We start from the raw sequence: 24,675 nt of genomic DNA on the forward strand, positions 1-24,675 counted from the left end.
TTTGACTCCAAAGGAGCAACTCAAAGAGGTGCTTTTCAAAAGGACTTTTCAAAGGGCAGCCCTGCCTCACCTGCCACTCCTCCCACATTCCTGCCTTGGACAGGGGAGGGAACCCTTAATCTCTATAACCACATCACTCCCCACCTGTCTCTCTCCAAGCTTCAACCACAGGCAGAATGTTTCAAAGAGCCCCCCACTTTCTCTCCCTTCACCAGTCCAGACCTGGACTGAATTCTACTCCCACTCCAGTGCTTGTTTTGTATTGGCAACCTTCAGTCTCGAAAGACTATGGTATCGCGCTCTGAATGGTGGTTCTGGCACAGCGTCTAGTGTGGCTGAAAAGGCCAATCCGGGAGTGACAATCCCTTCCACACCGGGAGCAAGTGCAGTCTGTCCCTGGTCTGTCTCCCTGGCTATGGGCCTTCCTTCTTTGCCTCTTAGCCTCAGACTGTTGGCAAAGTGTCTCTTCAAACTGGGAAAGGCCATGCTGCACAGCCTGCCTCCAAGCGGGCCGCTCAGAGGCCAGAGTTTCCCACTTGTTGAGGTCCATCCCTAAGGCCTTCAGATCCCTCTTGCAGATGTCCTTGTATCGCAGCTGTGGTCTGCCTGTAGGGCGCTTTCCTTGCACGAGTTCTCCATAGAGGAGATCCTTTGGGATCCGGCCATCATCCATTCTCACGACATGACCAAGCCAACGCAGGCGTCTCTGTTTCAGCAGTGAATACATGCTAGGGATTCCCGCACGTTCCAGGACTGTGTTGTTTGGAACTTTGTCCTGCCAGGTGATGCCGAGGATGCGTCGGAGGCAGCGCATGTGGAAAGCGCTCAGTTTCCTCTCCTGTTGTGAGTGAAGAGTCCATGACTCGCTGCAGTACAGAAGTGTACTCAGGACGCAAGCTCTGTAGACCTGGATCTTGGTATGTTCCGTCAGCTTCTTGTTGGACCAGACTCTCTTTGTGAGTCTGGAAAACGTGGTAGCTGCTTTACCGATGCGCTTGTTTAGCTCGGTATCGAGAGAATGAGTGTCGGAGATCGTTGAGCCAAGGTACACAAAGTCATGGACAACCTCCAGTTCATGCTCAGAGATTGTAATGCAGGGAGGTGAGTCCACATCCTGAACCATGACCTGTGTTTTCTTCAGGCTGATTGTCAGTCCAAAATCTTGGCAGGCCTTGCTAAAACGATCCATGAGCTGCTGGAGATCTTTGGCAGAGTGGGTAGTGACAGCTGCATCGTCGGCAAAGAGGAAGTCACGCAGACATTTCAGCTGGACTTTGGATTTTGCTCTCAGTCTGGAGAGGTTGAAGAGCTTTCCGTCTGATCTGGTCCGGAGATAGATGCCTTCTGTTGCAGTTCCAAAGGCCTGCTTCAGCAGGACAGCAAAGAAAATCCCAAACAAGGTTGGTGCAAGAACACAGCCCTGCTTCACTCCGCTTCGGATGTCAAAAGGGTCTGATGTGGAGCCATCGAAGACAACAGTGCCCTTCATGTCCTTGTGGAAAGATCTGATGATGCTGAGGAGCCTGGGTGGACATCCAATCTTGGGGAGAATCTTGAAGAGGCCGTCTCTGCTGACCAGGTCGAAAGCCTTTGTGAGATCTATGAAGGCTATAAATAGTGCTTCATAGTGCTTGTTTATCTGCAAGTAAATCCAACGTTTTTCATAAGAACCAGTATTTAAAATAAGACATACTGCAATCCTCAGTGTGTTTGCTCAGAAGTAAAGTCCAGTCATTGGCTGCTCACAGAGGCAGCGCACAGAGGACAGCAGCCTGTGGCTGCAATTCTGTCCACACTTACCTGGGAACAAACCCCAGTGACTATAATGGGACTTGGGGCCCAATCCTATTCAACTTTTCAGCACCGATGTAGCTGTGCCAAAGAGGTGTGCACTGCAGCTTGCAGTGGGGGGGCCACTCATGGAGGCCTCCTCGGATTAAAGGAACATTTGCTCTGTTACCTCAGGGCTGTATTGAGGCTGCATCAGAGCTAGAAACTTGGATAGGATTGGGCCCTTACTCTTGAGTACACATGCATAGGATTGGGTTCAAAGGGCCCAATCCAATCCAATTTTCCAGTGCCAGTGCAGCTGTGCCAATGGGACACGCACTGCATCCTGTGGTGGGGAGGCAGTCACACGTTTGTTCTCTTACCCTGGGGCTGCATTGTGGCTGCACCGGTGCTGGAAAGCGGGATAGGATTGGGTCCTTCATCGTTTATGGTGGCTGTCGGTGAGTATAGCCTGGATTGCATGAGAGAGGTTCTCCAGGACCTCTGCTCACACAAGCCAGGCACAGATGACTGACCACAAAGTCCTGCCAACAGACCCCTCTTTTGGGCACCCACTGATGCAGTTCCCCTCTGGGCAGCTCCCTTCCCCAGCGCCAGCATTTTTCTGCACGTCTCCCTGAAGAAGTTTCCAAGGTTTTTTCCTCTGTGCTTTGGCTGCCTTCTCTGAGCCCCCACGGAGGCAGCTGCTGCGGCAGAGTTGGAGGAAGCTGACTCAAGCCTGCAGCACCCGCTGCCGCCTCACATGGGGGGTGTGTGTGTGGCAGAGACACCTGCATTCTGCCAGCCGCAGAGGGAGAGCTGCCAGGAGCAGCCATGCCTGCCTCCTGCCCTCCCTCCTTCACCAGCTGAAGGGCAAGAAAGGCGGCTGTGGACTCACCTCCTGTCCTGCTTGGAGGAAAGTGCAGCACACTGAGAATAGAAATGTCCCAGGGCTGAGATGGGGCTGAGTTTTCAAGACCTCTCAACAGGAGGGGCACCACAAGCTGGCCCCTTGCGGCACACACCACTCGCCTCCTCCCACTCCTTGGAAAGGGAAGAGTGGGGTGGGCTAGACCGAGTGCCAGGAGCAGTCCGGTCCAGCAGGTGCCTGCAGGCGGAGTCTGGCAGTGAGGGGTCCACGTAAGGGATTTTTCTCTGCTCACCTTCTGCCTGCAGAGCGGGGAGGGGGAGGGGGCGCCGAGGCACCAGTGGAGCGCCAGCCCCCTTCCTGGCCCGCAGCACCCCAGGCTCCCAAGTGTCGTCCCTGGGCAAACGCCTGGAGCCTGGACGGGGGCACCTCTCAAGCCCAGGCTGGGCACACCGTCCAGCTCGGCTCCTGGCCAGCTGCACCTGGTGCAGGGCGACGAGGGGCTCGCCTGGGGGGCTCTGCGCGGCTTCCCTGGCGGTGGCGCAGCTGGAGGGCCCCGAAGGGAGGCTCCCTGCGAGCCTCGGCGCCGCGCCCCTCTGGCCAGGTGGGCGTGGCGAGGCGCCCAGCTTTGCAGGGAGGCTGCCCGCGAGCCCCGGTGCTTCGGCGCCCGTGCCCGAGCAGGGCTCTCCGGGGTGCGCGCGGCGGGCCGGACGGGGCGGCGGCTGCTGCGGGCAGGGGGCGGCGCCTGCCCGCCCGCCTGGATAAGAGCGTGCCCGGGCGGGCGCAGCGGCGCACAGCGGCCGGGAGGAGGCGGAGGCGGAGGCGCCGTGGCGGCGGTGCCAGCGCGCCCATGTCCGGCGGCGGCGCGGCGGCCCCTGGCGGGGAGGCGCCGGGGCGGCGCGCGGGGGCGGCGGCTGGCCGGGAGGTGACGGTGGCGGCGGCGCGGCCGGGGCCGGCGGCGGAGCTGGCGGAGGCGCGGCGGCGCCTGCTGGAGGCGGAGGGGCGGCGGCGCCTGGTGTGGGAGCTGGAGCGGCGCGTGGAGCAGCTGCACCGCGTCTTCCTGGAGGCCGAGCTGCGCCTGGCCGCGCGCGCCGAGAGCCTGGGCCGCCTGGGCGCCGGCGCCGCGCAGGCCGAGCTGCGCCTGGCCGCGCACGGGCAGCGCCTCCGCAAGGGCCTCCGGCGGCCGGCCAGGGCGCTGCGCGCGCCCGCCCTGCTCGCCTCCGCCCTGCGCCTGGGCGGCTGCGTGCCCTGCGCGCCCCGCCGCGCGCGCCCGCAGCCCTAGAGCCGCCCCGGGGTCCCCCTCTGCACGGGGGTCGGGGTGCTCCGGCCCCGCTCCGCCCCAGCCGCGCGCAGGACACGTCCCCGGGCTCGGTGCGCGCTCCTCCGCAGCCAAGGAAAGGGCCGCCCGCCTCGGAAGCTCCGCTCCGCCCCGCCGCCCGGCTCCGGTGGCCTGCGCTCAGCCCCCTGCAGAAGAAGGCCTGCTTCCTCCTCCCGCCACCGCATCCGAACGCTCTGCAGGCCTGCTGTTGGCGGGAGGCAGAGCCTGGCCGGCTGCAGCCCCGAATGGCTCCTCCTCGCCTGGAGCATCTGCTCGGACCGGGAGGGGGCTGGGCATGGACACGATCGCTTGGGGTTGCCTTCTGCCCCGGGCACGTGGGGGGGGGGGGGGCTGGAAGGGCTCTTCGACCCCCCTCTGGATGCAGCAGGTGACTCTCCTGGACTTGGAAGTGGAGCATCAGCTATGGGAACCGCTGCCGGGCCCTCCCCACTGCTGTGCATGGGGCTTGTGCCAGAGCGCTGTTGTGGGGCTTGGGTGGAGAACTTGGGGGTTGGCCAACAGCCTCTGTACATTTGCTGTCCTTGGTTGCGAAGCCAGGAGCATTGCAACCCTGAAGCACACCTTTTTCTGTTCAGCTGGGCTGACATTCCCATTAGTTACATAACAGGAATACAGTCTCTAAGCAATATTGATTAAACCTGATTTTGAGTGGCAAAACCCATAGAAATTTCTTCTAGAATTTTTGAATGCCTTTGGAGGAGCCTGAGTGGTGGAGAGAGAGAGAAGCGTGCCCAAGAGCCCAATCCTAAGCATGTTTGCTTAGGATAATTGATGGATCCTACCCCCAGGAAAGTGTGGCTCGGACTGCAGCCTTAAGAGGCACTGTGGGATGCCATGGCAGAGGCATAGCTAGAGGGGGTGCAAAGCACTGAGTTTTGCTGGGAGCCTCACTGCAGCATGCAAGTGCCCCCCCCCTTCAGAGCCAGGTGAATGCCTCAGTTTTGCTCCACCCTCGGAGGGGAGGGACTGCTGGCAGACCACAGTGAGGCTCCTTGCAAAACTCAGTGCTTTGCATCTCCTCTAGCTATGCCAATGGCGTTGTGTAATGGAGAACAACAGATGGGATTGCCCAAAGACTGCATCCAACCCAGAAGCCTTTTGTATTTCAGTACTGTATTAATGTTTCAAAGTATTTAGGAGAAACCATGAGGGCTAGAAACTTTCCTGAAGTGAGAGAGCTGAGGCTTTTCAGGGCTGGAGTAATGCCACTAGACTTCCTGCTTCTTCTTCTTCATCATCATCATCATCATCATTAGTGAGGCTAGAAGGAAGTTGCCTGAATCTGTGATACACCCACTGAGATTGGGAGGGGAGAGAATTTTCAGAGGCTTTGCAAATGCATTTCTCAAGGTCTTGACACCTGAATTATGAAACTGATGTGCATAACCAAGCAAGTTAATTCTGATTTTTTCGTCTTTGCCATTACTTAAGCCATTTCTGCCCAACATTGCATGTATGCAGCAGGGATCAAATGTGTACACCTGAGGGCCAGGCAGAAATGGGTTAAATGGGGCTAGTAAGATTTTGAATTTCAGCCCTCCTCTTTTTAAAAAAAGAACACACTGTGACCTTAAGCACTGCATGTTCCACAGATTATATTTGTTCAGCATTCGGAAGCCATGTTCTTGGTGTCTTTATTGGTGACTTGGTATTTATTTGCTAGGTATCAGGTAGCCCAATCCTAAGCCCTAGTGATACCCAGAGGAGCAGTAGCGCTGAAATGGCTGCCACTGTGTTGTATGGGGCCAGGGCAGCCACCAGAGTCTCCTCAGGGGAAGGGAACATTTGTTTCCTTACCCGTGTAGAACACAGCTGGCAGCAATGGGTCTCCTCAGAGCTGTGCCAGCTGTTTAGCTGGCACAGAACCAAGGAGACATGTGTCAGACTTTCTGACTGGCGGGCATCAGATTTGGCAGCAGAGTCTGCCATCATCCCTGCCTCCCTCCTGGGCCCAATCCTCTGGCCCACCCTCCCCTGCCCAGTTCTGCCCCCTTCCCACCTTCCCCCCACCCTGAAAAGCCTCACTGCCCCAGCCAGCAGGAGAACTTACCACTGGAGCCCCTCCAGCATCGTCTTCTTGGTGCTGAGCCTCAGTGCTGGCCCAGTGGGCTTACCGCCAGCACAGGAGTGCCCTACGCACTTTTTAACCTGCGCTGCCCCAGTAAAGGATTGGTCCTTTAGAGCCCAATCCTGTCCCTCACCATACTGTCAACAGGGTGTGCACTTCATGCCATGGGCTGCTGTGGGGGATCGGACAGCCCAGGAGAAATATGTACAAAAACTTTACTTCCCTCTCTGTAGGCCAAGGGGTCTGCTTGGACATATGCCAGCTCTTCTGCTGGCAGAAGTCTGGGGAGACTCCTAAGATCTTGGCAGGCACGGCTGCTGCTAAGATTCTCCCTGTTGAGGTCCACTCCCTGCCCCAATCCTCCTCTGAAACAGCCCTGCCGCCAACCTCCCTTTTCCAGCAGAGGTCTGCTGGCAGCTAGGGGGTTACTGGCTCCTGCAAGGTAAGTAGTGAGCTGCAGAACAATGGAGTGACTGTGGAGTCAGCGGTCCTGGCTGTATGTGCACAGGATTGGGCAGTCAAATAGAGTAAGGTGGAGATTAATTTTCAAGGAAGTGGTATTGGAGCTGTTCCTATGTCTGAATTTGCACAGGACACCATGCCCACTGACTTCCCCCTCTGCTCCTACACACACAGGATGCCGCCTTTATTCCTGGCCCTGCTGTTGTGCATGTGAGTCAGAACACCAGTGCACAGCAGTGCAGCATCTGAAGCTGTCCTCCATCATTTTCCTCCTTGCCATGGAAAGTGCTACATTTCTCTCTCAGTCTTGTTTGAATGCACAGGAGCAGAGCCAGTTAAAAATCAAGTGGCAAACCCCGTGCAAATTTTGTTCTGTGCCCAAAGATGGACAGGGCTGGAGTGTGTTACGCAAGGTTAGGTTCACTGTGGGGAGTGATAGTGGTGGTTCTCTGGGAACCTGGAGAAAGGGTTCTGAACTGGCTGTCCAGCAAGGCTTCCCTACTTCCAGGGCAAACGAAAGTGGCCAAGGCAGGAGAGTTCACAGTGTGTTGATTTCCCTTTCCCAGCTCCTTTTGCAGTAGGGCCGACGTCTCTCTATTATCACTGTGCATCTGTCCATCTTTCTGACTTGTATATGCTTTTAATACTGTGCTGAAATTTCCATTTCATGCAAAGTGCTGGGACCCCCTTCCTGTGGGTGAGAGAGGCAGCTGGCCTGTTACGTAACTCTTGCCTTCCGTATGTTTCTGACTGATCCCTCTTGCTGCTGTGACACTAGAGTTCTATGGAAATGAAACTGTCTAGACTTGGCCGCAGGCACTTGCTGGAGGGTCTGCATGTCAATAAAGCCTTTTTTTCACTGCAGGTGGTATCTTGTCTTAACTGGGATGGAAGGGGGAGTCTGCCAACCTGGCCTCTACAGCCCAGCCATGGCTTACCAAGGAGCAATGGAAGGAATAAACAGAGGCTGTGCCTTCAAGTATGACCAGTGCCCTGAATAATGTCATTCAACTCCATAGTACTTCTCAAGGAGAAGTCTCAAGCTCATAACCAAAAAGGCCCCATAGCAGAGGCTGGCTATAGCTGGTGGCCCAGGACGCTTAAGAATAAGCGTAATTTTGGGCAAACTGGCAACCTGCTGTGGCTTGTTCTCCCTTTTGACTCTGACTGGCTTCAGAATCCAGCGCATACTCGTGGGGAGGGGAGGCAAAGCAGGCTGCTCCCCTCTCACTGCTGCCGTCATCTCATCCAGGGCCTCTTGGCCAAAAGCAGCCCGGAAAGGATGATTTTAATAGCAGCTTAAGGGAGCAGCAGAGGAGAGGACATACATGATCCTCCCGAGGGGTCCAATTAATGGTATGAGATGCACAGATTGGTCTTCAATCCTCCCATTGCCCTCCCCGCTGATAAGGAGCGATTATTTGCAAATCAGCTTTTGACCCTATTAAAGCAGAACCTACTTAACTGAACTGAAAGCATTTGCTGGGGGGAAATGCACTCTCACAATTAAAAGCACATGAAAGGATGCCCTTTCTCCCACATTTCCTTGTGCAAGGAAGACCCCTTCCTGAAACCTCCCTTCTCACAGTGTGCTTAGGGTTCTTGCGTGCTGTGAGGCACTGCCAGGCTCCAAGGAGATCACCAGTGCCTTGTGAACGTGCACCAATTGGTGCTCCTGGTCTCGTGATTTGTGTCAATGCTCTGCTCTCACCTCAGTGCTTCCTCTCAGGCGTGTTGCTGCTGACTCAGTGTCACCGTTGGCCCATTCGGCTCCAATGCCGAGCGCACTCAGAGTTACAAAAGCGGGGAAGTTGGAGGAATGTGGTCCCAGAGTCGGACTCCCATTGTCCCATGACCTGTCCCCACAAATGCCAGTTTAACAGCACCTTCGTGCCCTTTCACTTCTGTTCTCACCAAGAGAGGAAGCAAAGCGGGGGAGCGGCAGCACGGCCTCCTCTGTACCCAAGGAATGTTGGGGGACAGTCACAGCGCTGGTCTTTTAAGATTGGAAAATGCGGGAAGGACAAGCAGATTTGAAGACTGGGGGTTTTTATTTCCCTATTTCTTTTGCTAGCTGCTCTGTAGCTTTTTGTTGTTAATCATGGTTGAAAAGCAGAGTACAGTCAGTTCTCTTCTTCCAGGGTCAGGTTCCTGAAAACCCCCGTAGATACCAAATCCACAAATGGCGAACCATTGCTTCCCACGACCATTTTAAAGGGCTCCTCACTGGTTCATGGGTGTCATTTTGAAGCGCTCTGCTACTTTTTAAAGGTCTCTGCTGCATTCAGGAAACTAGCAGAGACCACAGGTAGCTGAGAACACCTCACGAATTGCTGCCTGTGGATCAGAGGATCCGTGGATAGTGGGAACTGACTATAGAAAGATTCCAAAGAAGATCAACTATCAGGCAGGCCTCCAGGCTTACACCCAGCCTGGCTGATGGCAAAGTGCTGGAAGAGGGGACTGCCTTTGAGGAGTTGGCCCAGAATACAGCAGCTAGATCGGATGTGGAAGCAGCAGGGAGCATGGCCTGGCTGTGGACTGGCTGAGAGATGGAACCCACAGGAACTCAGAAGTTGCTGTCCCTGCCCCAGTCCATACTTGTGCACAGAGAGCACAATGCGTGCGAATGGAGCTTGTGTGTTTTGAGGGTGGCTTAAAATGGTGCTAGGAAAGGGAGTTGCTGGAGCTGCCACTCATATGAGCCACTCCTTTCTGAGGACCCAAGAAGTTGAATCCCTCTGAGGCTGCAATCCTGTCTTCACTTACCTGGGTGTAAGCCCTATTGACTATAATGGGACTGACATCTAAGTAGACATGCGTAGGATTGGGCTCTGAGTGAGCAATGGACACCGCTTGTTCCGTGACGAGCACATGAGCACTACAGCCTTGCTTTCAGGGTCCAGACATCTTCCCAAGCTTCAGCAGCTCCCTTGGACAATTTGGGACTAGGTCAAGCCAGGAAGGACTCCCGGAGGAAAGCACTTACCCTTCCTCCCAGAACTGGCCCATTTTATGCCTTATTACTCCAAAATAATGTTTTTAGCTTACCATTTCCCCAAAGCCTTTTATTCTCTTGCCTCCCCCCTCCCATTTTTCTGCCCACCACACTGTTTCCTGGGCTGAACCTTCAATCTCTCTGCCTTGCGGCAGAACTCCTTTGGGCAACCCATTTTCCAGCACAAAAATCTACGCGACATGCAACGCAACACACCACAGAGGGGGAATGGGTGCGTTCCTAGGCAGTCCTTTGTAGACCTTTGCGCAGATCCTGACCCTGAAGAGTGCAGGCCGGGTGTCTCCTGAAAGAGGACTCCACAGGAAAGAATGCAGCCATGCAAATGAGGTGGGTTTATGACATGTGCCAGCCCAGCTCTGGCTGTGGCGCTTGCCAGGAAGAGCTGCCGGGAGAGGAGGGGCCATTTCGTAGGTGTCAATCTCCGTGAACCTGGTCCAATGAAGGGTCTGGGCGGGTGGCTGAGCAGAAGGAGTTGGGCTTTTGGATCCTCAGTGTGGGTGCTGCTGAAGGCACTTCTGCTGCTGCGGCTGCTGCCCTCCCCACTGTCGGCAGAGAAAGTCCCTAACGAGACGGTCATCATAGGCATGAGGCTGGAGCACACCACCAAGCGGGTGAATGCCAACTTGAAAAAGGGCGTCATCCAAGTGGTGGAGGGGAGCGACATCCAGCTCCGGATCTTCGGGCAGGGCTTCCGCTCACGCACCTGGGAGATCATCTACTTTGCAATGGTGCCTGCCTCCGGCACCAGGGACATGGAGGCCACCTGCCTCGAAGAGACCAATGATTTGACGGTGGGACATTCCATTGAGGTCTTCCAGGAGACGTCTGCACTGCTGAATGTGAAGGTCGAGACCTTGAGGAAGAAAACCCACCTCAAGGACTATGTGATGTGTCTTAAGGATGACTTGGGTCAGCCGCGGCAGCAGCAGTTCAGGGAAAATGACCTGCTCATTGAAGTGATTGGGGAGTCGTTTTCCCTGCCTCTGTGGCTGATGATCACCTCCATTTTCGCCCTCTTGGCACTCTCAGGCATGTTCAGTGGCCTCACCCTGGGCCTGATGGCTCTGGACCTGACGGAGCTGCGCATTGTGCAGCACTGTGGCACAGCGAAGGAGAGGAAGTACGCCACCAAGATCGAGCCCCTCCGCAGGAAGGGCAACTACTTGCTGTGCTCTTTGCTGATAGGCAACGTCTTGGTCAATGCCTCCCTCACCACCCTAGTGGATAGACTATTTGGTGAAAACTACATGGCCATCGTGGCATCCACCGTCAGCATTGTCCTCTTTGGGGAGATCCTCCCGCAGGCTTTGTGCTCTCGTCACGGTCTGGCAGTGGGTGCCAACACCATCTTCATCACCAGGATAGTGATGCTGCTGACTTTCCCGCTCGCTTACCCCGTTAGCAAGTTCCTGGATTGCCTGCTTGGGCAGGAAATGCGCACCATCTACAACCGGGAGAAGCTGGTGGAGATGCTCAAGCTAACAGATCATGACCTGATGAAGGAAGAACTGAATATTATCCAGGGCGCCCTGGAGCTGAGGACAAAGACAGTGGAGTGCGTCATGACCCCGTTGCCTGACTGTTTCCTGATCAACAGCAAAGCTATCCTGGACTTTGACACCATGACGGAGATCATGGACAGTGGCTACACCCGCATCCCCATCTATGAGAAGGAGAGGGCCAACATTGTTGATATGCTGTACGTCAAGGACCTGGCCTTCGTAGACCCCGACGACTGCACCCCACTCAAGACCATAGCAAAGTTCTACAATCACCCTGTCCACTTTGTCTCCCACAACACCACGCTAGACGCTGTGCTCGAAGAATTCAAGAAAGGTAAGAAGCCAAAGGCAGGCCCCAGGCATTTTCTTCTGCTCCCTTTGCAAACTTGCTTGGGAAAAGACGCAGGCACCCACCCCCCACGATTGCTAGAAGAGGGGGGAAGGGCCCATCATACCCAGAGCAAGTGGGAATGAAGACAGAGAGCATGTGTGAGGGACGGCAGGTAGCCTGTGCTGTTGCTCCCCTGTTTGACAATGCACCTGTTTTCCAAGCTGGGAGGAGCTTTGCCCAAGAACAAGAAAAGCTTCTGTAGATCTTTGGAGGGGCCAGGCGGAACCGGGGGCAGGTTCCAGCATTCAAATGGCCGAGGGTGTTGAATAGTGGACCTTCCTCCTGTCCCAAGAATGTTGCCCCCCCCAACAAGGTCTCCCGTGTTTGTCATCTATGATCACTGAGGACGAACTTACAGGAGGTGATCCTAGGCCAGGCGTGTCAAACATAAAGCCTGCAGGCCAAATGCAGCCCCCAGAAGCAATTTGTCCAGCCCCCATTACAGCTGGGCTCTCCCAGTATGTTACATGTTGAAATTACGAACAAGTTTTGCACATTTTCTCTTTTGCAGCTAATGAGTTTCTAAGTGAGAAGAAAGTGCTTCTTTCTGGCCACCATCTGCTTAATGATGTCACTTCCTATTTAATGATGCCACTTCTGACCCTCAGCAGGTGCCATGAATGCTATCAGCCCACTATATGAAATGTTTGACACCCCTGTCCTACGCAGCTGTCTAGCACAGCACAATGGAAGGGATGATAGGGTGACCAGCACCATCAGTCATTCTCTCGGTGCCTCACCTACCTCACAGGGTTGTTGTGAGGCCCAAGGAACCATGTACACCACCCTGAGCTCCTTGGATGAAGGGAGGGATAAAAATGTGAAAAATAAATGTAAATATAGTAGATGGCGGAACAACATTTTTGCTGAGTGCTGGTGGGGAATATGCATTTGTTGCTTCGGCTGGGGGCAGGGTGGGGGGGAGGAGGAAGCATGGTTAGATGCAAGGCTTGGGCAGACTTTATGAAGCGTGGGGGCCCAGGGGACTGTGAGACAGGCTTGCTCTGATGGATACTGGTGTTGCAGCGATCTCAGAAGAACCTCCAGCCGTCAGGCTGGTGATGTAGCGGTGACTCTGGTGTGCACTGTCACCCGTGGCTTCCTCTGGCCTGAGAAGAGAGTGGCCACAGACCACTCGTCAGTCCAAAGAAAACACAGGGTAGCAAGGCTGTAGGGCTGCTCTTTGTCTTGCCTTTTGCAGCTCAGACCAGCCTGCTGTGATGACGACTGAGCTGTCTTTAAGGATGTGATGCAAATCGTCATTGTATACATTTGAAAGTGGCTGTTGTAATTTTAGCTTAATGTAGGCTAAAAATAATCAAAATCAAATCAAATCAAATGTGTCATAAGGGAGAGTTGTTTTTTTTAAAAGAGATCTACCCACAATAGAACTTAGCTCATTTTATTTTTCCTGCTGAGTGTACAGGATTGGGAGCCAGTGGAGGAAATCTGGGCTGGGAGTTGTACCCATGTTCAAAATGGCAGCAAGGACTTTGTCCACGTGGCATCAGATAATCTATTATTGGATGATATTGTAGTAGTTGGCAACCTTCAGTCTCGAAAGACTCTGGTATCGCGCTCTGAAAGGTGGTTCTGGAACAGCGTCTAGTGTGGCTGAAAAGGCCGATTTGGGAGTGACAATCCCTTCCACATCGGGAGCAAGTGCAGTCTGTCCCTGGTCTGTCTCCCTGGCTATGGGCCTTCTTTCTTTGCCTCTTAGCCTCAGACTGTTGGCCAAGTGTCTCTTCAAACTGGGAAAGGCCATGCTGCACAGCCTGCCTCCAAGCGGGCCGCTCAGAGGCCAGGGTTTCCCACTTGTTGAGGTCCACTCCTAAGGCCTTCAGATCCCTCTTGCAGATGTCCTTGTATCGCAGCTGTGGTCTACCTGTAGGGCGCTTTCCTTGCACGAGTTCTCCATAGAGGAGATCCTTTGGGATCCGGCCATCATCCATTCTCACGACATGACCGAGCCAACGCAGGCGTCTCTGTTTCAGTAGTGCATACATGCTAGGGATTCCAGCACGTTCCAGGACTGTGTTGTTTGGAACTTTGTCCTGCCAGGTGATGCCGAGAATGCGTCGGAGGCAGCGCATGTGGAAAGCGTTCAGTTTCCTCTCCTGTTGTGAGCGAAGAGTCCATGACTCGCTGCAGTACAGAAGTGTACTCAGGACGCAAGCTCTGTAGACCTGGATCTTGGTATGTTCCATCAGCTTCTTGTTGGACCAGACTCTCTTTGTGAGTCTGGAAAACGTGGTAGCTGCTTTACCAATGCGTTTGTTTAGTTCGGTATCGAGAGAAAGAGTGTCGGAGATCGTTGAGCCAAGGTACACAAAGTCATGGACAACCTCCAGTTCATGTGCAGAGATTGTAATGCAGGGAGGTGAGTCCATGTCCTGAACCATGACCTGTGTTTTCTTCAGGCTGATCGTCAGTCCAAAATCTTGGCAGGCCTTGCTAAAACGATCCATGAGCTGCTGGAGATCTTTGGCAGAGTGGGTAGTGATAGCTGCATCGTCGACAAAGAGGAAGTCACGCAGACATTTCAGCTGGACTTTGGACTTTGCTCTCAGTCTAGAGAGGTTGAAGAGCTTTCCATCTGATCTGGTCCGGAGATAGATGCCTTCTGTTGCAGTTCCAAAGGCATGCTTTGGATGATATTATAACAAGACAAAACATCCCCCTACTGAAACCATGGAAATATGTTCAGCACTGGAAATAACCCTTTAGGTTTTATGAAAATAGCATTTAACAACTTTTTTCCCCACTTCTGGTATGTCCCTTGCCAAAGTAATATGACCCAAATCTCTCCCACAGGTAAATCTCACCTGGCCATTGTCCAAAAGGAGAAGGAGGGTGAACAGGAGCCCATCAATGAGGTTGTGGGTGTGGTGACCCTGGAGGATGTCATTGAAGAGATCATCAACTCAGAGATCCTGGATGAATCAGATATCTACAGTTAGGTTCCTTCCCTGGTCTTCCTCTTCTTAGAAAATAGCACTATATGTGGGTCCCTTCCAACTTTACATTTTCAGGTGCCGCAAGACAAGAGTTTATACCAGTGATTTTCAATATTTTTCACTTCACGGGCACATTGAGAAGGCGCTAACAGGACCAAGGCATACCATCAGTTTCTTGACAATTGACTGCATTGCCAGAGGGGGGCTCACATACCCCAATGGCCCTACTAATAAATGACCCTCCCCCAAATCCCCACAGCACACCTGCAGACCTTTCACAGCAGACCAATGAACCACAGCACACTGGTTGAAAATGCACTGTGCCAAACCAGGTCAGCTATAGTACAGCCCATGCCTGTATCCCAAAGCCACCCTGGGAATACCTATTGTAGGGTGTTGTAGGGTGGAGCATAAATCTGTGCAAAAAAGAAAGAAAGTTCAGCCTTGGCAGAAGCAGCTCTCCCAGCCAGGCTTAGATGAGATCTGAGGAGGGGGTCAAAACAGAGAGCCTCCCGTCATTTTTAAACAGTGGCATCTCTAAAAAGTTTGAGAGCTAAGAACAACCATTTTGTTTTAATTGTTAACAACTGTTAATTGTTAATTATTAACAATTAAAAAGCAAAATTGTTGTTATTCTTTACTATATAACAAAACGGTTATATTATTATGTTGTCGTTTAATTGTTTTTTTTCGTGAGTCCCATACCCTGTCTTTTGGTTCCCCTTCCCCCAAGGGGTCTGGCTTTGCCTGCAGAACAATCCCTGCTCTAGACTTTGAATGCATTTTTCTGGCTAAGGGTAGTTCATTCCAGTTGCAGTACTTGGAGCACTGAAGAATTTGAAAATTAGGATTCTTGTCAAAGTTCAGAGAACGATGGGGAATAGGGAGGAAAGTGGGGGAGCAGCTTTGCAGATAGGACAGTGATGTATGGAAACAAGCGCCACCTTCTGGCCGCCAGAAGCATTGCACCAGAAGCACCAGAAGCCTGGGTTTCTAAACCATCAGTAGAACCACCACAGATTTTCAAACTTGCCTCAAGTGTTATGAAGGCAGATATTCACCTGTGATTCTTTCTGCTTCAGACAACGCACCCCACAGGGCCCAGCCAGCCCTTCCTAGTTGCAGCCAGGTCTGGGGGATCTGCATTTATGTGCATTGTAGCCTTCGCTCAATGCCTGCAGCAGTGGCAGAGAAGGGCTGCTGGCTTGCTCCCTCAAGACCTGGGGCAGAGTGCAGAGCCCTGGTAGAGCGGATCAGGTTCCCTGACCTGTGACGCCTGTGCCACAGTGGAAGCTGCTCCTCCATTTTCAACCACCGTGCCATGGCACATTGGTGTGCTGCAAACGGTCCACAGGTGTGCCGTGGGAATTTGGGGGGAGCGTCACTTATTAGTAGGGCCATTGGGGGGTGTGAGCCCTCCACTAGCAGTGTGGTGTGCCTTGTCACTATCACGAATATCACCTGCACTCAATCAGAGCAGCGAGTGACAGGCCCCAGATCTCTCTGCAGCTGGGTGTGAGCAGGGCAGGATTGGAACCCATGGCCAGCCATCCTGGTGGTGCTGGAGCTGCCACCCTGAGAGGCAGATGCAGAATCTGCAGGGCCTGCTGTGGAGCAGAGCATTTTCTGGGGACCCTGCAAGGCCTGCCCCCTCCATTTCCCTAATGCAGTCCCTGCTTGCTTCCTTTGCAGCCGACAACCGCACCAAGAGAAGAGTCAACAGCCCGCGGAAGTGGGACTTCTCTGTTTTCAAGGACAAGGACAGTGACGTCAGAGCCAAGATCACCCCACAGCTCCTCCTGGCTGCCCACCGCTTTCTCTCCACAGGTCTGAGCTCTGGGCAATTATCTCTATTATTGGGGAGGGCATCCAAAGCCAGCCCCTCCATGAGGCCAGCTACAATAGTCCCCACACTGCTGGGGGCACTCAGTGCTTGCCTCCACCCACCCACCATACTGCTCCTTCTTCAGCTCCTGAATTTGAAAAAGAAGAGGAGAATGGAACAGGGTGGAGGAGAGGAGAGCAGGTAGCTACCGCCTCCAGTGGAAGAGGGAACATGGAGAGAAGAGTGCTGGGCTCACACTTCCTCTTCTGCTCAATTCCCCTTTCCTTTTCAAATCCAGAGAGCACATGGAAGCATCAGTTGCCATGGCGTGGGTAAGGGGAGAGTGAGTAGGTTGCATGGCAAAGTGCTTGAGAAGTCCTGCTGCCACGGCTGTGTGCACTGGGTCCTGCAGAGCTGTCATGGGCTGGTGGGAAGGATCCCAACACCTGCACTTCTCCCTGCACTTCTAGTCTTGTTCCTCTTCTAGTTTAGCCTCTTAATATCATTTATCTGTCATATCATATCCTGTATAATGTATATCATGTATACAATATATTCATCTAAATGCCCTATCTCATACATCTACAACTTCATTTTCAACCAAGCATAAAATAGTCTCCATTGCGCTATCTGTGTCGGTTTGCGCTATTGATCCAAAATCTCTGTAAGCCTATCCATTTCCGCCACATTCATTATTTTCTCTATTAATGCATTGGAATTTTAATATCTTTCCAGTATCTAACATATAAAATCCTTGCAGCAGTTAATATCATAATAACTAAATACACATAATTTTCTTTATCTATAATATCTAAGGTAATATTAAGCAAAATTAACTCTGGTTTCAGCGATATCGTAAATCCAACAATCTCTTGTATTGGATCCCTTACCATTTTCCAATATACTTGCATTTTTTTTGCATGTCCACCACATATGATAAGATGTCCCTTCTACACATTTACACTTCCAACAATTTTTTGATATGTTCTGATTCATTTTTACCAGTTTTACTGGTGTCATGTACCATCTATAAAACATTTTATATACATTTTCTTTAAAATTTGTTGTTCTAGTAAATCTTATATTATATTTCCAAATCTATTCCCATTGTTCTAATACAGTGGTGCCTCGCAAGACGAATGCCTCGCACACCGAAAAACTCACAAGACGAAAGCGTTTTTGCGATTTTTTCTGGTGACTCGCAAGACAAATTTTTCTATGCCGTGCTTCGCAAGACGAATTTTTTCTATGGCTGTGCTTCGCAAGATGAATTTTTAAAATTAAAAAGTTGAAGTTTTGTGCTTGAAATTTTTGAAATCCTCTGTACAGTATGTATGCCTTTAAAGAGCACTTAATAAACACTTTGTAAACCAAATTTGACTTTGTTCTGACTTTTTTTGCCCATAGGAACGCATTAATTAAATTTCAATGCATTCCTATGGGAAACCGCGCTTCGCAAGACGAAATTTTCGCAAGACGAAACGACTTGCGGAACGAATTAATTTTGTGTCTTGCGAGGCACCACTGTATTATGACCTATCCATATTTAACTTTTACAATTGAAGGAAGACTTTCTTTCATTTTTGAGGTGAATTTAAGCCATTTATGTTGACAGAGTAAATACTCCATCCCCCCTTTACCATCATGTTTCTTTATACTATTCACCTTCTCTTTTTGTCTTCTTCTTGTTGCTGTCAGTGAATGCCTCCTGGCCCCTCTAGTTTCTTCCTTTTCTGATTCCTCAGTTATCTCTGAATGATCTGATTTCTTTTCTTCCAGCTCCATTTCTACACTTTCTAGTTCTTCTCAGTTCCTCTTCCTCAGTTTCTTCATTTCTCATCTCACCTTTCATCACTGTACTCAAAAAATTTTCTGCTTTCACTGTTGAATTTATATTATATCTCTGTGACAGGAATTGAAAAAACATACCTTCCGGGAGAAAGCCATCTATATGGTATTTGCTTTCCTCTTAAGAATTTTGCTAGCTCTTCATATTTTTTTCTCTTTTTTCTCACTCTTCATGGGATATGTCTCAGAATTTTCACTTTGCTATCCTCCACCATCCATTCCTTTTCCTGTGAGTTCTTCAATATTTTAGCTCTGTAAAAGGTTCTGATGAGTTTCACATGGATTTCTCTTGGTAGTTCATGTTTTCTTAGATAAAAAGTGCTCACTCTTCTCGCTGAATCCAGATCCATGAGTATCTCCTTGGTTGGCGTGTCGATCCACTCTGATATTAAATCACCAATCAGACGTCGTGTATCTTCCCCTTTCTGTTCTGGTACATTTTGTATTCTCACCACTTGAGCTGCACTCTTCATCTGAATTTCCATTAAAGTTGCCTCTCCATCATATTAGTTCTGTTCTATCTCCAGTATTCTAGATTGATCTTTTGTTGTCTTTTCTTCTAATTTCCTAATCTTTTGTGTATTCTCATCTGCTTGGCCTTTAATAGCTTTCAGTTGCACACTAAGATCATTTAGTTGTGTAGTTAAAACATCCAGACTAGCTTGAACCTGCAGAAATTGATTTGTGTGCTGCTGTCCCATCGCCACTAATTTTTCTATATTGTCTTGTATTGTCTGCTTCCAATCTTTCCCTTTTGGTTCCTCTTGTGTTAGTTTTCCCAAGCTTGACTCCAGGGCAGGAGAGCCCCTAACTTTCGCTCCTTTTCCTGTCATCCTTTTTCTTCCTTCTTATGTCTTCTTTCCTGTAAAACTCAAATATCTGTTATCACATGTATCACTATCAGTTACCCATATATCACATCACATCATCAAGAAATCAACTGTTCACCCATAAAAACCAACACAAGGAAATTTTAAGTCAAATAAACCTTTGCCTTGCAATATTTTTAATGCCACTAGGTGTCCTCAGCATATCGTCCTCCTTACTTCACTTGTCAAGTCCTGTTCTTGTCCTTGCAATGTCTTTTTAACTCCACTAGATGTCCCTGATGTTCTATTCTTCTTATTCTGTTGTTTTGTTTCTATTGCTTACATTTGTTGCTATATCAACCACATTTAGTTCCAGGAGATAGTGAGAGGAATTCAAAACAATAAACCACTATTGCAAAACAAAGAAATATAAACAAAATATAAATATAAACATTTTGGAATATAAACTCTGCTTTGGAACGCTTACTTTTGTTTTCCCATGGAGATCTTGGAGTGCCTGTGGAGAGGGCTGGAGAAGAAGGAAATCTCTGGCAAGCAATATGGTAACACTGAGCTGTCCATGGGGCAACATGGAACTGTCTCATGGAGCAACCAAGTAGGGGGAGCAGCAGACAAAACCTTGGCCACCGGTCTGCCGCTTCCTCCAGACTGCCACCCTGGCTGGTGGGCTGAACCTCTGCCAGCTTGCGGAGAACAAGTTGGAAGAGGACTGTGGCAATGGCACCCCCCTCCCACTTCCAGTGTGCTGGAAGGAGCTGTCATGGCTTCAGATTGCCTCTCCTGTCCACCTGGTGCTTACCAAGCTCCAAGTGGGCAGGAACCAGCAATCCCACCCCTTCCCTGGAGCTCAGTGTGCAGCTTCCCTTCTCCCTCCTTGAATTGGAGTGGAGTACGCACCAACCTTCATTCTGCACCAACTTTGTCCACCTGTAGCCACAAGCCCTTCTCTAAACACATGGAAATGACAACAGAATGTTGTCTGTAAGACAACATTGTTCTGACATTGTCAGACAACAGAATTACCCCTGCTAATTGGGTAAGAGGCACTTTTTCAAGTGGGTGCTCCTTTTTTTTTAGCAGGGGGAGAGTAACTGGCCCACCTCACCCCAGCACTGTCTGTTCTAGTGGCTGCCTGCTGGTGTTCTTTTTGCATCTTTTTAGATTGTGAGCCCTTTTGGGACAGGGAGCCATTTAGTTATTTGATTTTTCTCTGTAAACTGCTTTGTGAACTTTTAGTTGAAAAGCAGTATATAAATACTGTTAATAATAATAATAATAATAATAATAATAATAATAATAATAATAATAATAATAATAATAATAATAATAACGTGCAGTAAAGAACACTACCTCTGAACTTGGACAGAACACCTTCCCCCGCCTTACTGAACTGGGCCCATTTCATTGAAATGAGCCAGATTCTCTGGTTGTAGATTTTCCCCTCGCCGTGGCCGCCTGCCCCCTTGACCTCTGGGGAGCCCTCTGCCTCCAGGTTGGCTGGCTTTTGGGGGGAGGGAAGGGGAGATCCCCCTCTGCTTAGCGTTCTCTGTCAATGACTCACTGGCCCCTCTGCTCCCCCTTTTGTGCAGAGGTGTTGCAGTTCTTCCCAGTTCTGATCTCTGAGAAATACCTTCTGCGCCTCCTCAAACTCCGCGGCGTCATCTGTGAGTTGAAATTTGACAGCGCAAACAAGAACTCCCCTGACCACTACCTGTATCAGAGGAACAAGCCGGCCGACTACTTCATTCTCATCTTGCAGGTAGCTGCTCCAGGCCCCTTGTGCCCCGTCCAGCAGGGAAAACAGCCAGAGGCAGGGCATGGGCCCATGCCTGGGGCTTGGCCATTTGACCTGCCAGCTGTGGAAGGCCAGTTCAAGTAGCCCGGCTTCTAATGGAGGCTATGATGAACCCTTCTCAGGAGTGGTGGTTTGGGCCACTGTGCTGCCCCAGGGCCAGCCTAGAAGTGCCCCCCGCCTTCTATGGAGGGTCTTAAAATGTCACTTCTGGTTTTTGGTGGGAGGGAACTGTTCAGCTTTGACCCCTGCACCATGTTCCCATTGAAAATCACACTCCTGCAGTGGCTGTCGAACCCTGAAAGTGCTGCTGTCACAAATGCACCGAAAATGGCCTTCCTGCTGAAGTCTCCCTTGACCATGTTTGAAGCATGGCAGTAAATCCCTATCTGCATAGTGATGGGGTTGACGTCACCATGAAGACTGGCTCTTGAAGCAGTGTCAGATCCTGCTCTGCCGTGAGCAAGCACACCTTTTGCTCCGTGGCAATCATTGTGTATTTGTCATCCAACTCTGCTGGGACCTTCCAGCATGTGCACAGACTATCGCACTCGAAATAATTTGTAAGGTGTAAAAAATGGGATCTCACTGCTACAGAGGCTGGGTGTGGGGAGATGACAAGCCTGCACTATTTGGTTCAGCTGTACTGCAGCATGCTCACACTGGGCTCAAAGAGCCACTGAGACACCCCCCCCCAGTGGCTCAGGGGCTCCAGGAGGCACCCACTGAGCCTGCCTCTTTGTTACAGGGGAAGGTGGAAGTGGAAGCTTGCAAAGAAAATATGAAGTTTGAGAACGGACCCTTCTCTTACTACGGGGTGATGGCTCTGGGCCAATCTCTCCCAACAGGTAATCTGCAACCCTTCCCCCTCTGAACCACACAGTCCTCTTGCCTGAGAACCCCTAGGAGCCCCAAACTACCAGGAGGAGGGCAGCACCTGGGAAGGGGCTCAGGCTGGGCCTGAGGGGCATTTTGGGGAGAGGCAGCTCTTGAATTCTTTGCATAGTCCCAAGTGTGTTTGCTCTTGCAACACTGGTCGCCGTCAGACCAGAGGATCCCAAAGGGTCCTGAGTCATGGGGAGTGTAGACTGTGTGCCCCCGCCCTACAGCTCACACCCCATCTCCTCTCAGTGTCATCTGTCTGCAAACAGCAAGTCGCTATCCTACCACATCTCCTTCCTTGCCTGTGCATCTCCCCTTTCCGAGCTCAGCAGCGGACCAAAGGGAGGCGGTGAAGAATGCTGGGTCCAGAAACACAGATTGCTGCAGGGCCCAGTTGGAAACATTTTTGCAGGACCCCAAATATAAAACATTTTTTATTGGAATATGTACTTAAAATTACATGAGAATTAATGTGGTGCTTTCCAAACTTTTTAGCACGAGGGTCCACTTTTAAAAATGACTGTTGGGACCCACCGAGCTTTAAAGCTGCTCTATTTTTATCCTCTTTACTATGGTGGGAGGCCCTGCCTTCTGGTGCATTCGCTGAGCTCCACATTCATTGGATTGGCACCATTCTGGTGGCTTTAGGTACCCTGGCTTTGGACAGGAGCTGAGGCGTGTTAGCCTACTCACAAGTAAATGCACATGTTCATCTCAGTTTTGTGTTCCTCCCCAGATTGCAGCTTGCTACTGTAATGTTCTGGTGCTCTTTAAAGCCAGTGTTTTTTTCCCCAGAGAGGCCTCACAGCAGTTCATTGGGCTTTGACCACTTTGTCAAATTGGGCACCTTTGTCCACTGGTGAAGGGGTGTGCTTTGCTTAAGTGGAGGAAGTTGGAGCCTGGGTGGGAGGGTGGGTGAAGCTGGGAGCAAAGAGGAAGGGAAGGGGGTGGCGGGACCTTGCCTGCCTCATTCATTGTGCCCCCCTCTAGTTTTAGAAGGCTCCTTCGCTCGCCTCTCCTCCAGTAGTCACCAGGATACCCTGGTACCGATCTTCAGCAGTATTGCCAGCATCAATCAGGTTCTTCCCAGTACCAGCCTGCAGTATATGGCGGACTTCACGGTCCGTGCCCTCACTGATCTCCTGTATGTCAAGGTGAGGCCTGGGTGGGTGACTTTGCTCGAGGCTAGGGATTCTGGGAGAAGTGAAGGGGAGGCTGTGTAACCCTTTCCTCGATTCACGTGAAATTACCCCAGGTGCTTTCCCACCCATGGGAGAAGAGGTATGAGGCCCCTTCCAGTGGGGGAACCAGTGGCGTCACTAGGGTTTGCATCACCCATTGTGGGAAGCCAGCATGTCACCCCTACGATGGACCTCCTCCTACACAGTGGGCGGGGCAACGCTGGGGCAGTTGGCTTGGTGATGTACCATCACCCCACCCTGCTTGATTTTGTGCTATAACTTTTAATAGAATAGGTGTATTTTAATGTGGTTTGTGTCATTGCATTCTGCATGAAATTACACATCAATTGGTATATAAGATGATGGTATTATTTGAAAATACCAAGATTTTAAAAATTTTGGCAAATAGTGGTGTCACCACTCCCACCCAACCCCCACTCCCCCATGTGCGTCCTTAGTCCTGCCTTTACCACTAAGCTGGTTTGGAGAGCCTGAGTGCATATTTTCAATTCAGTCTCACCACTGCTGGTCTCTTTATGGCTCAGCTTCTGTGGCTTGCCCCTCTTCCAGGTGAGTGGAGCATCCTGGAGCACTGGCATCCTGGCACTTCCACTCCCCCTGCTGACCTGACCATGTTTATGTGTGCCTGGAACCACTGAAGAAACTTCTCCTGACAGCACCTGGGCTCCAGGCTGGCCATAAGTGGTGGTGGGACAGTTCTAAAAACCCTGAAATATCTTGCATGGCCATTGCAAACTGGTGACTTCCACCAGACATGGGCAAGAGATTATAGTGCCGGCTGGCTGTTGGCTGCGTGTTTTGGAATTAGTTGCATCCTTTTCTTTCCCCCTCACTGTTCTGTAATGCAGATCACCCGGAATCAGTACCAGAACTGTCTGATGGCCTCACTGGTTGAGAGCAACACCATCAATGAGAGTCATGAACAAGTGCAAGAGGAGATCCATGAAGCCAGCTCTGACCCTGCTTAAACTGTGCTCCTTGGGTACCAGGGCTCACCTAGGCAGTTCCTTCCCCAAGTAACCAAAGATGGAAAGTCTGTCTCCACTGAGGGTGGTGCTGCTCTTTTGAACAGCCCTGACTCAAAGCACGCACCTCAAAGCTTCCCCTGTTATTGCTTTGTGTCCTATGAGGAGGGGCACAACACTGGCATGCAAGAGTCTTGCTAGCCACCCCCTCCCAGTTCTCCTGCTCCACTGAAGCTGGCCAAAGCCCTGTGGGGGTTTGTCATTGCAGAAAGCACACTAGACCTGCTCAGGGGAGGTGGAGCTTGCCCAGGAGAACTTCCTACTGGACTGTGTCCGAAAGAGGGTGTCAAAATGGGGTTGTAATGATTTTCATCAGGTTTCCTGTGTCTTATTTTTTTTGTAATTTTTTTTAAGTACAGTACATGTTAAATACAAAAATCACAGAAAGGAAATACTAATGTAAAAATGTGTTGTTTCAATAAAGACCCTACAAATTCTTCTGATAAGCAATAATGCTTTATGTCTTGTTCTATACACCTTAGGGCGCAGTCCTAACCCCTTATGTCAGTGCTTTCCAGCACTGGCATCGCTGTGCCAATGGGACTTGTGCTGCAGTTGGGTGTCACTCACGGAGGCCTCCTCAAAGTAAAGGAATGTTTGTACCCTTCCCTCAGAGCTGCATTGCCCTTATGTTGGTGCTGGAAAGGGGTTAGGATTGCGCCCTCTCAGCCCAATCCTATCCACACTTTCCTGGGAGTAAGCCCCATTGACTCTGATGAGACTTACTTCTGAGTAGACATGCATAGGATTGGGCCTTCAGCCTTCTTTAAGGCCACCAGCCTGCTAATTTGGTGGAAATGCTGTTGGGGGGGGGTTCACTTCTGAAATCTGAGTTTCTGTCCAGATGGAGTTATGATCTTGCTCCCCAAACGGTGGGGCGTGTCCTGTGTCTCTG

At 51.1% G+C, this 24,675-nt stretch overlaps 1 protein-coding gene across 1 annotated transcript; it reads left to right on the forward strand.

Annotated features, from left to right (window-relative positions):
* The first annotated feature begins 9,861 nt into the window (after positions 1 to 9,861).
* On the forward strand, positions 9,862 to 23,723 carry LOC136661449 (metal transporter CNNM4-like). Its single transcript, XM_066638708.1, has 7 exons — positions 9,862 to 11,362; positions 14,234 to 14,374; positions 16,069 to 16,203; positions 20,469 to 20,638; positions 21,420 to 21,519; positions 22,544 to 22,707; positions 23,604 to 23,723. The coding sequence occupies exons 1-7, from the start codon at positions 9,862 to 9,864 to the stop codon at positions 23,721 to 23,723; spliced, it is 2,331 nt and encodes a 776-aa protein (XP_066494805.1).
* The last annotated feature ends 952 nt before the right edge of the window (positions 23,724 to 24,675 follow it).

The sequence above is a fragment of the Tiliqua scincoides genome, chromosome 10, assembly GCF_035046505.1.
Source record: "Tiliqua scincoides isolate rTilSci1 chromosome 10, rTilSci1.hap2, whole genome shotgun sequence".
In the NCBI taxonomy this organism is placed as follows: Eukaryota; Metazoa; Chordata; class Lepidosauria; order Squamata; family Scincidae; genus Tiliqua; species Tiliqua scincoides.